The following is a 12,192-nucleotide window of genomic DNA, read 5'->3' as shown; positions in this document are numbered from 1 at the left end:
CTGGGATAGTGGAAGTTGTCCCCACCCATATGAGGGGGTGGAATGAGGTGATATTTAAGGTCCCTTCCAACCCAAACCAATCTGTGATTTTATAGATCTATGAAATAGCAGGTTGATGAAATTACCCAAGAAACTGAGTTAAAGCTGTAAGAACTAATTGAAGGCAGTAAGACAGGATGAGGCTTTGAAATTTTAATGCCTTGTTCCATCAACAAGGATGCTCCCGTGAGCAGGCAAGAATAGATGAGGGAATCAATCTCATTTTAAGAGGAATGATGGACAGTGACTTGCAACAGTAAAATCTTCAGGGAGTTGTACATCTATACCCATATCCACATAGATACAAGCATGCTTTGCCATGCACTAGCTCATTATTCTGCTCCTGGGTGCACTGAAATGTCTGCACAGCCAAGGTATGAGATCTCCAGCTGTGCCAGGGAGTGGGGCTGCTGTTCATCCACCCTTTGCAGAGCGGGGAGGTGGAGGTCTGTGCACTGCTTCTTTTCCAGCATCCTCTTCTCCATCCCCTTCTCCATGCCCACCCACAGCAGCTCCAAGGCTTCACAAGACAGATGGGTTCATTCAGACGGAAAAACGCACTCATTAGTAAACAAGCAGTTAAGCAACAGGCAAAAGTTTCATCTTTGGAGGCTAAAACTGCCTAAAAGCCCTGGTGAGATGGGCCAGGTTAGTCACAGTGAAGCCACTCATTAGCGTGTCACACCTGAGAAATTAATGGCACCACTCAGTTAATAGTCATGCTGCTGACGCAAATACAACAGTTCTGGCCGTCAGGTACCTGTCTCGCTCGCACACTGCAAACACAGCTGCACTGATTTAGGACAAGGGTTTCTCTAACCTGTTATTTTCTTTTTAATAGGGTTCACAAACAGAAGTATAGGGGAAAAAAAACAGGCTAAGCACACAATCCTTTCTTTCACTTCCACAATACCTTTACCAATGTGAAGGGAAAAGAAATTTCACAGATGTGAAATTGCATATTGTCTCCCAAAATATAACAAAAACTAATGGTTCTCTGTAGAGAGCAATGATGATGAATTATTTTTCATTACTACATTTAAGTGTTTTACTTTGGTTTTCCTTTTCCTTTATCCCTTCTTCAAACCTCAGAAAGCCTATTCATAAAACTGCTGCCCTCTTGTTACAGTAAGAAGCCTCCTGCTGACTTTCACTTTTCAGTTATCATCTAGGAAAATTACCCAGAATAATGAGGCAAAATAAACATCACAAGTCACTGTGAGTCAGTCCAGTGTTTATTTCCCAAGCCCAGTTTCACTCTTTGGAAACAGAGAGTTTTTGACTCTAAATGGACAAGTAGACTAAGGAAATGTTGGGGTCTCAAATGGTTGTGTTATGAGCAGTGCTGTTAATACCTTCTCATACAGACATATCCAAGAGAAAGTGATGTTTTTAAAAAAAATGTTAAACACAAAAAGCCTGAAGAACTTTTATCCTAACTCCATCCAACAAAATTTTTAAGTTGAAAACCAGATACATGTGACAGTTGCTGAATGTAGATGAAGTGATGAATTCATGTAGCTAGCCCAAACATATTTTGCTTGGTTTCAAAAAGAACCACACAAGTTTTCCACTCATATGTTAAAAACCGTAATATTTCTAGACAGGAAGACCCAAGGTGTTTTGGGAATAACTTCTATATAGTGACATGCAGCAGAGACAGCACTTTGTACTTCTGAGTGCTCTCACCAGAATAAACCCTCTGAGGAGATGAAGGTCATCTTTTTCCTCTGTTTTCCATGGAAGCATGCTATCGAGGGCTACTGCACATCTTCATATTTTCCAAGAGCTTAGACAGTGCAAATATTCTGTGTTTTGTACACTCAAAATCTCAGAGAATTTGACAGTAGCTCACGTTACATGAATAAATATAAACACAAATTTGAGAGCACAGTCTGAAACCTAGCCTATGTTTACTATGTGATCTCTACTTCTGTGCAACAGTGTCTTCTTCTACCAGAATCTCAAAATTGTGGCTTCCTTCCCACTGTGGCAAGTTAAAATTTCATTATCTGCCCAGAAGTAAAGAAGCAGGAGGAAGTACTGGAACAAACATGTTTGTGAGGAAGGGTTAGCATCATGACAGCTAATCCACAGAGAGAGAAGAAAATTATTTTCCTTGTAATACAGTAAGTATTACCTACGGGGAGAAAAAAAAAAAGGTAAAACTTACTTTGACAAATACTGGCCTGAAGTGATATTCCTTTCATCCGTGTCCATGCAATTCATTGTACTTGGAATGAGAGCCAATTCAGGCTGGACCATGGTGGCTGCTGCCACAGCCCTGGCTACCAGCTCCATGGCATCCTGCACGTAATGCTCGAAGACTGACTGAGTTGTCTTGCCGTGAGCGATCAGACCGAGGGGCAAACCTTCTGTCCTCAGCTCTTCCACGTTCTGTGAATCCCCAATAATCCAGTGCAGCTCTGGAGGCATCACACCAAACTGAGTGGTTATTTCAAAAATCCTCCGTGTTTTCTCCATGTCACACCCAAACATCACCATGGTTGACGTCGTGTCTTTGATGCTCTCCAGGTAAAACTGCAAATAGTTCAGAAGGTTGCTGGTTGAAGTGAGGTTTGCTGTAATGTTTATAATGGACCCCAGATGGAACTTGGAGCTCTGTTGTGTGAGGAAGAGAAAATCTGTGATGTTCCACTCCTCCTGGCATAGCATCAGGCTGAAATTATACCAGTTGTTCATTGCAAGGATCGAGAAAGTGACATCAGCATCAGAACTCAGTGAGCTTTCTAAACTCATCTGCAGGTGAAGGGGGTTCTGTGGTTAAAAAAAGGAAGACAATGATGAGAAATATACTGGACACAAGCCAGTTCAAAGTAACCAACTGCCAATGAATAGAACTGTGTGAGCAAGAGGAAAATTTATACTTTTAGAGCTTAAATGGACTGTGATTCATGGGCTTCCTCTGCTAGCTTGCCTCAAATGCAGAAGTCATTAATAAGCCTGTTTCTGAGAATATGTTTCTCTTTTTACTCATTTGTCCTTTTGGATTTCAAAGCATTCTCAAGTAAATATTTCCCTGCACCCCTAACAGGGATATAAGAAGGTATTTTATTACTGCTCAAGTTCAGCCAGACCCATTTACAAATGGATAAAGTTATTTGATAAACAAAAAAGAAAAAAATAAAGAAAACTGCTCAGTTTTTTTTATTATACCTCTTTTTTTCCCCGTGTGTGCAGTTGGGGGATCTTTTACAGGCATATGAGTAACCTAACAAAATGGATCACAGTCTACCATCAAGGTACATCATGTGCTGCCAATGAAGCAGTGCAAGTTACTGAATGCACAAGAGGCTAAGATACGTAGACTGTGATTTCTGAGCTGGAAAATATTTGATAAATAAGCATTCTATACTCATTTTTTCCACGTCATTGATGCTATTACAGAACTTAACCCATTATGTTTCGCAACACCATTGCCCTTGGCTTTATCTTTCCCAGAAAAGGACGGAGGATTTGAGGCAAACTCCTCTGTTCTCTTCTGGTGACTAGTTATTATTTGATCATTCTTTTACCTTACATTTTACCCTATCATTCTTCTCCTTTCCTTGGTCTTAAAAAATAAATTTTTATTTATAGTTTTAGTAAGACAGGAAAGAAGCTAAAGAATCCAAGCAATTTCTGGCTTTTGCTATTAAATTATTCTCTGGCCTACAAAGATGTTTCTACCAGGCTTTCAGCCAGCATATTATATATTACTCCAACTTTTGCTTTTAGTTGAGAACTTCCCTGTAACTTTCCCAAAGAAATTGTATCACTTTACACTGGCATTTGATTCCAGCCATGAGACTGTCCAGAAAATGCCTGCTCCAGATCTTTTGGTCTGTGAGACCTTTCTTGTGACTTTATGTCAGCATTTGTCTGTATTCATGTCCACTCAAATTTTATATTACCCTTTGTATATTACCCTACACAGGTACCTGGATTTTATCTACCTGGATTTTATCTTTTTATCCATTATGTTATTAAACACTTTAGGTCTGCTCATCCTTCTCTTACATCCTCAGTAACTAATGTGCATTATGTGAGGGACCAAATCTTTTCAAAGTTGTTTAAAAATGTCATTTTGATTTTTAAAGTACTTTACTGATAATAACAGACACAAGTTTGTATGGGTCTTGAAAAGGTCATTCTGAATTCAGAATAATATGATGATGAGTCAATTTACTCATTGTTTTACTAAATAAATTCCTGGGCTTTCCAACACAGATGTAAGGGGTGAAATTACAAAAAAACCCAAAAAACCAAAACAACAACAACAAAAAGACAGATCCCAAAGAGCTATGTATCAATTATAAGAAGCAAGCCCTCATTGTGTTAATCTGCAGTTATATGAACTCATCATCTGTTTTCCAGATAGTTTAAATTCAGAGCTTGATAAAAAGAATGCTGTAATTGAAGATGTTCTCAGTTCTTTTTGTTATCTCTTGGGTTTGGTACCTGTGGCCCTTTTTATTTTTTACCAAGACACAAGAACAAGCTAATTAAACGGATCACTGTCCACAATCGATGCACATCATGTACTGCCAGCAAGACACAAGAGAGATGACTCTTTGATAAAGGACAAGTCACTCAGTGCACAAGGAGCTAACCTGTGCAGAATTTCAGAGTTCTGAGCTGGAAAACATTGCCTGCTAATTAAAACACATAATTAGTTCAGGAGGGAAATAAAGCACTGTGCATAGTGGGTTTGGGAAGCTGGTTTGAATAAACTAGTCCCTGCAAACTGAATCACAAGAAACTTTTTTCCCAAGGTTATGAGAAAATCAAGTAAATTAACTCCAGTTTATCTCTCACTGCAAATAGATGGGAGTAGAAAGGATTTGTCCCGTTTGTCCAAGATTAAGGAGAAGTACTAACAGTTTATACACAATGATCTACCTCTCATCAGCAAAACTCCGCAAGCTTTAGTTAAGTTGAGTGTTAACACGAGTGAGAAGAAATGAGTTTTTCAGAATACACAGAACATACTCTGTGCACAGAGCAAACGCCTTTAGCATTTCAGAGGGGAAATATCCCAAGCACAGTACTATGGCTATTATGGGATAAGCTCAGGGATCAACTAAAGAAACCTACCAGATGCAGAAAAACAACCGGTGAGTGACAAATGTTTGCAGCAACTGCTGCATCCATATGGCAGCATCAAACAGCCCAGGAAACAAAAAAGAAACGGGAACTTTTGTACCTAGTCCTGGGTCTGGTTTTGAAATCTGACAATAAGCTCTCTCATACCTTGCACTGGCTGTTAGGGTCCCAGCATATTTGGGGAGTAGGAATATCCACAAATATCCCAGTAGAGATAAGATTGTGTGAGCATTGGCTTTCCACCTCACCCAGCCGGTTTAGCTCTTTGAAGATCTCTTTGTCCTCATGCCAAACCCAGTGCACATGTGCAGTTTCATAGACACAAGACTGCTTCTGCTCCTCCACAGAACCATTCTTCCTGTATTAGAACACTCTGAACTGATGAATATCCATACCTGAGGATTACTGGGCACTACCCTGGGCTCCCCAAGCACATATACTTCGAAAGGTGAAACTCTGCCTCAGGGCCAGAAAAATGGAAGGAATTTTACTCAGCAATGCAGGTGAAGGCAGTTTCCACCTGACTGGGAGTTGCCAGGTGCAGAGCTGGACTCTCCTACAGAACCACACTCAGAGGATTAGTCCTCAGGAGCTCCAGAACTGTGATCCCTGTCCTATGTTCAGAGCACCTGGATGTGTCAGTGTGGTCCAAAAATTTATTCCCATGCTGAGACACTCCTCCTGCCTGAACAGAGATGTTCTTTGGGATAACCTGGCTTGGACTGAGCCTGCGTGTAGAAGTGCTCCTCAGAGTGAGACCATCTGTGCTGTTCAGCCATCACCTTCAGGAGTCCACAGATGCACTGACACAAGCACTTATCAGCACTGTGATTTATTAGCTGCTAAATTCCCTGCTAAGGTGCTTGAAAGATAAACATTCAGCCCTGAAAAAAGCAGCAGAATTTTCTCTATCAGGAGTACTGGACTGCAAACCTGTCTTCAGATTTTTCTTCTACAATAGCATACATAAAATTTAGTCACCAGGTATTACTTCTCCTTAGGTTTCAGCTGATTGTGTCTGCACACCATGAGAACATCTCTGTAGGTGTTGGGGAGGAAGAGTAATCAATGTTTCCTTTGTACTGGGACTGAGGGAGGGGAATTCTTCTTTGGAGATGCTAGGATTTAATGCCTTCCTAACTATATTTTGAAAGGTTTATTTGCTATTTGTATGTAGGTTGCAGTTGAAGAAAAATACACAGATGCCACACTTCAGTAAAGAGCCTTAGATATTACAGTGTTCTTAATGCTTTTACATATTTTTTGTTGATTTGTCCAACTGAAATGATAATTTAGATGTGTACAACTTTGTAGTAATCATGGAACAAAGATTTATGAGATTTCACCTGTGTATTGAACTCTGCACAACCCTTATTAAAGTTCTCAGGCAAACTCCTTTACCTCCTTTGAAATTAGTAGAGTTTGACTATTTCAGTTAAATGACAATTTAATCTCACATAGAAATTCAGTTTAAATGAAATTCAGTTTGACTTTAAGCTGCCATTGAAGATTGGTGATCTGCACCAGTTTTTCTTCAAACTACACAAACAGACAATTAAACCTTATTTGAATAATGGTAATTGTTATCTATTTTTAGTAATGTGTTTACATAGTGCCACTAGCAGAAACATCTTCTTTGTCCACAAATGCTTAATTTTTTATTGCACATCACTAGCTCCTGTTTTATAAACCAGCCATGACCACCTGACTTCACTGTTTACTCAGTAAAGAACAGGCCTGAAATCCTTAATTTCTGAATAATTGCCTTTGGATCAGATGCTGACAGTCTTTTCACTGACTTCCAGTGGGCTCTGGACCAAGCCATTCATGGAATATTAAGCTTTACACAGCCTGATGTGTGTCTTCTGCCCATCAGCAGAGACTGTAACTAGTGACTTGCTTTTTGTATCCCAAACAGAGCAGTTTTTACAGGTTTTTCCCATTGCCTGAGACACCTGAGAGAGCATGTTCATTTAACAGCTGAAACACGGTTTGCATCTCATTAATGCAGCATTTTCCAGGCCTCCATTGCATCAGTCTGCAGACCCATCCTTGTAAATCTTGTAAGCACAAGCGCCTGGAGCTGGGCTGACTTGCACCCTGAGGGATCTGGTCATTTATTTCTTCAACCGAATTTATAATGCTAATTAGGCGTAGTCACGATGACATTTTATTTGACATTATACTAGCTTCATTAGCAGAGTTAAAAGCATAGATGTGAACATTGTTTTGCTAACTGTGTAAAAGTAAACAACACAGAGAAAATATTATTCCCCTCTGACTATTGGGGGCGAAGGCAGTGCTTGCATATATATACGTAAGTATATACATTTTTATAAGAAAAACTAAAGAGAAAACCGGCTATGTAATTACATCAGAGAAAGTTCCAGTGAAAGTAGAAAAAAAACGCCTCCTGGTTTGCAGTGCCACCATGGGGACTCACAACTCTATAGAGCTCAACGGCAGGTCTGAGCAAGCTGATGCCACCTTTTCAAATACTGGGAGGACTGTTTTTTCCATGGTTGAAATTAGAAAAATTAGACCTAAAGCCCAGTTCCTTAAAGTCTGTGGGCACTTCCTCATTTCATGCTACGAGAAAAGTTGCCACGGAATGCTATTTTATTTTTTTAATGTGTGCTGCCTCTGGTGAAATGGCAATACTTCAAGAAGGAGTTTGTGCTGGCAGGTGACAGACTGTGGGAGCTGGAGCTGACAGCCTGCCCCCCTTTTTCTGATCAGCTGCCGAGCTGCCCCCTCTGCACCACATCCAGTCCCTGCCCAGCCCAGGCTGCTCCAGAGGGGAGGTGTGCTCCAGCTGCAGCAAAAAACCTGCTCTGCTCTCAGCAGTTTGCTGCTTCTGCTATGCAGACTTCTGGTTCTCTGGGGAAGAAAATCTCAGACCTGCTTTGGACCAAAAACCAGTAAGATGATGTCAACGATTCCTTTTTTCCTTGACTTGTCCATCTGTCTCCTTATACACCCTTGTTTAACCAAGACCAGAATTTCAAATTCAGTTGGTCCCCATATAAAGACTCTTTTTTTGGAGAGGGTTTAAAAGCTCAGAAAGAAAAGCTTTCTTGGTCTAGCCAGAGCTATGCTGATTCCTGCAGCAAAAGAAGCCTGGCATCCATCCAGGCAATGGTTACATGCAAATCCTAAAAATGCAGACTGTTGATTTTAAAAATCACTATACCACAGGAGTTAGCTTAATTTACATCTTGACTTAGTTTGTCTTGAAAATTATTTCTTTTATTAGACCAGACAGACATGACTTGAGGTTGCTTTCTCTAATGCTACACAAAAATACTCCAAACTAATCTGAATATGTACAGTCTCTACAAGGTCTAAGAGGCAATGTAGAACATGAACTTTCAGCTGCTCTTGGAATGTAGGGTCCATTATTTATCTGAATAGCCATTTATAAATTATCCCAAGTAATATTACTTCAAAAACTTCAAGGTATTCTTTGCTCCAGCAAGAAAAAAAAATAAAAATCCAATGTTCAAAGTTCGATAAAGAACATTTCATACAGATCCAAGAGAGGGAACAATTTTCCCTTCCCTAAAATTTGCCCTTATAGTTTAAAAAAGGGCACATGGTTAGGTTACTCGTGTTAATAGACCAGGAGGAGCTGTGCTAATTCTCTATGACATTTCTTTAAAATGGTAGGACAATCCAGATGGGAGGAAGTGGTGGCCGAGTCCATGTCTGCACCACTCACTCCCGGGTGCCACAGGATTGTCATCAGTGTCCAAAAAAGTCCTTGCAAACATTTGAGCCAGAGCCGCCATGAGCTGCTGTGTGTGGAGGTCAGAATGGACAACTGAAGTGGATGAGGACCTGACAGAAGAAGCTGCCCCACTACAAGTTTTCCCACACCTCTAAAGAATTCAAAAAGACAGTGGCTGTTCCACTAGGAGCATCTTTTGGTGTTTCTTCTGATTGCCACTGTGGGCCTGCATAGCTGGAAAATGGTGTTTAGCAGAATTCGATCAGCATTCCACTGAATCAAAGGCCTTCAGGAGACTGTCTAGGCATGTCTGACTGCTTTTCTGTGGAGAAGCCCCTCTCAAGCACTGGTGCTTTGCATAATTTGACTATCAAAGGGATTTCAGAAGTTCTGAAGCAGGCACTCGAGTTTTCCCATGTGTTATTCAGGCAATGCATAGGGGAGGGGCTTTTCCCCCCAGTTTTTGGTTCAAGCAATTCAACTCTTGGCAGCAGCAGAAGCAAAAGAGCAGCAACACATTGAAGCAGATACAATAAGTACACTGGGCTTGCTGAAACTCATCTCCTTGCTCCTCACATCCAACGATGTGATAGAGAAAGACTCTGTTGTTGAGAAGAAATTTTGTTAACACATAGTGTTGCTGGCTTAACTTGAAGAAAATTATTTAAGTAGATACAAGGGCACTTTGTCTGTGTGTGTGTGTGTGTGTGTGTGTGTGTGTGTGTGTGTGTGTGTGTTTGTGTGCACTAATAGAAGAACTCTCATTAGCCTTTTAGAGTGATTACCAACAACCCCAGATCAAAGATATAGGTGTGACCAGACTGTAGGAATAAAATGTGAGCTGGATTACTGAGAAATAAAGAGTTTGAAGGCTGATGAAAAAAACCCAAAGAGTTATATTGAAGATCCCCAGAAGTGGCATCACAAGGTAACAGCGAAACACAACAATGCCAGCACAGAACAGCACCAGGAGGTGCCAGGACTAAAATTCACCACTCACCAGTGGTCAGCTATTGTTCACTAGGGGATTACAACCTCAAGAGCTGAGTAAAACAGGATTTACACAGAAAAAAGGACAACTACCCAATATGTAAAATGTACCACATATCAAAAATAAGGACATAAGGTACAACTCCAAACAAATAAGGAATAGGCAAGTAAACACATGAGGCATGCAGGCAGCATTAATGAATATACAGAAGAGACTGAAAGTGGGAGTGACTCCCAAAATCAACATGATGCTCCTGCCTTAAGAAATCCTGTAACACAGATTACTTGCCAGTCACAACTCCCAGACCCCAAAAACACACACGTGCTCTGTCTCTCTAAACATCTGGGAACCCAGAGGATGATCCCAGAGATACAGGGACTCTGACTACAACATTTTGAATCGTGTTTTTACTGAGAATGAGCTTTGGCACTTGCATAATTCCCCTGCATCATTAGGACCAACAATATCACTTTGCTAACAGTGTTAAGACCTCGATTAGGCTAATAATGAATTCCTGGCTTTGCACATAGAAAGGGTTTCTAAAGCTCACATTAACAGAGCGCAATGTTTGCTCCACTCCTGAGGACCACTGCTAACACAGCACAAGAGCTGACAGGGAATTTGGCAACCAGGGCTGTAATTATGGTGCACATTCCCAAGCATTGCTCCTTGGCACATCACGCCTGCCAGGCTCCTCAGCATAAAGGGCTCTTGAAACAGCACTCCCATCTTTGCCCTGTTTCAGCAGCTTCCACCTTCTCATCAGTAAGATATGCTGCAGCATAGAGCTGGAAAATGCTGCTTTTTCAGAGGCATGACAGGCTGTGAGCACTCTTTCTGTATGACTTAACTTTTTTGGCACAAGCAAACCGGTGACTGAACAAGAAGAAATTAATTCTGGAGGGAAATGTAGAATAAAAGGAAAGAGGGTATAGAGAAGACTGATTCATGCTGTGTTGGTAAAAGGAGTCTGGTTCCATTTTACAAAAGCAGCTATTGCCCTTTCTGAGACGTACCTTGTGTATGCAAACAGCATTTAATCCAATTAGACTATATTCACCATTAACACTTCCAGCAAGGAATAAAATCTGATGGAGCACCGTTTTCACTCACCAGCGCAATTACAGCAGGGCTTGAAAGTGTTTTCAGCCCTTCCAGAGCATTTGCATTCCCCATACCCTCAGCAGCTGTGTCCCTGAGAAGTTTCCTTCTTCTGCCTGTTGAAGAAATACCCATGCAGTGATCCATGGGGTACCCCTGAAATGACAGCTGCATATGGCAATATACAGCAGGGGAAATGAGTGCTGACCCACATCCCATTCTTCAGAAAGCAGCACCAGCTCATCACTGCATCCTCTTCTGCTGGGCCTTGCTCCAGGCGTGTTTCACAGGATTAATTTTAGCTACAAGGGCATTTTGTTCCATATTGATTTTTTTGTATGAAAGAAAGCTGAGAATTAAGCTTGCAAAGCCTGATCTCTTAACTCTATTAAATGAGGCCAGGGTAGATTAAGTTAGTAGTTCATCTTTCTGAGGCTAGGCATTAAAAACATGGCTCTAAGGTGAATTCTTGAGTGTACGTGGCTTGGCTTAAAACCAGGATCAGAATTTAAACAGCTCCATTTGAGGTTTCTTATTTAATACACCAAGGATTTAATTAGAAAGATGTGAAATTAGAAAAAAAAAGAGCTAAAATTGTCTCTCAGGGCATGGGATGAGTGGGGGGGAAAAATCAAACATCTCCTTTAAAAACAAATACAGTCTGCATGTGATGCAGACAGCTGACAAAGGCGGTGGGCCACTGAAATGTGCTGTCCTGAGCAAACTTGAAATGCCTTTTGTTGCTCACCTGATGCCCACAATGCTAGCCAGGGTCAGAGGGTCTCATCCTGCATGGGCATCCTCAGCTTGCTGGGTATCTTTCACTAATAAGGCAGTGATGCTCCCTTCCTCAGCAGGGCAAAACCCAAAAAAACTGGGAGCTGTGACATTTGTAAGGTCCTCAGCTGCAAACTTACTACCTTTAAACACAAGACAGGAATCTGAACTTTTGCAAATGCACCAAAACCTAGTAGCTTGTACCCACTGCAAATGCTTTAACCACTGCTCCCTACTTCTAATTCCCAATACTGACTGTAATATTGTCATTAACAAACAAACAAAAACCTGAAAGACGACCCACCGTGTAGCAGTGGCCGTGTTTTGAAATTGCCTTTTCTGAGCATGCAAACCACAAAACCAGGCACGATCCTGTAATCAGGAGGCGCCCACCCCCAAAGGCAGAAGCATTTGAGTTTCCAATAAAGTGTTATAGCAACGACCCACA

General features: G+C 41.1%; 1 protein-coding gene across 1 annotated transcript in view; it reads right to left on the bottom strand.

Moving 5' to 3' along the window:
• Positions 1–12,192, bottom strand: part of GRIN3A (glutamate ionotropic receptor NMDA type subunit 3A) — a 72,734-nt gene that overhangs the window by 45,369 nt on the left and 15,173 nt on the right. The window contains exon 2 of the mRNA XM_033086556.2: positions 2,213–2,817. Within this exon, the coding sequence (XP_032942447.1) occupies positions 2,213–2,817 (605 nt within the window). The remainder of the gene's footprint in view (positions 1–2,212; positions 2,818–12,192) is intronic.

Source organism: Catharus ustulatus, assembly GCF_009819885.2.
Source record: "Catharus ustulatus isolate bCatUst1 chromosome Z unlocalized genomic scaffold, bCatUst1.pri.v2 scaffold_29_arrow_ctg1, whole genome shotgun sequence".
Lineage (NCBI taxonomy): Eukaryota > Metazoa > Chordata > Aves > Passeriformes > Turdidae > Catharus > Catharus ustulatus.
The sequence above is the reverse complement of the archived record's forward strand: the minus strand, read 5'-3'. Positions and strand labels throughout refer to the sequence as shown.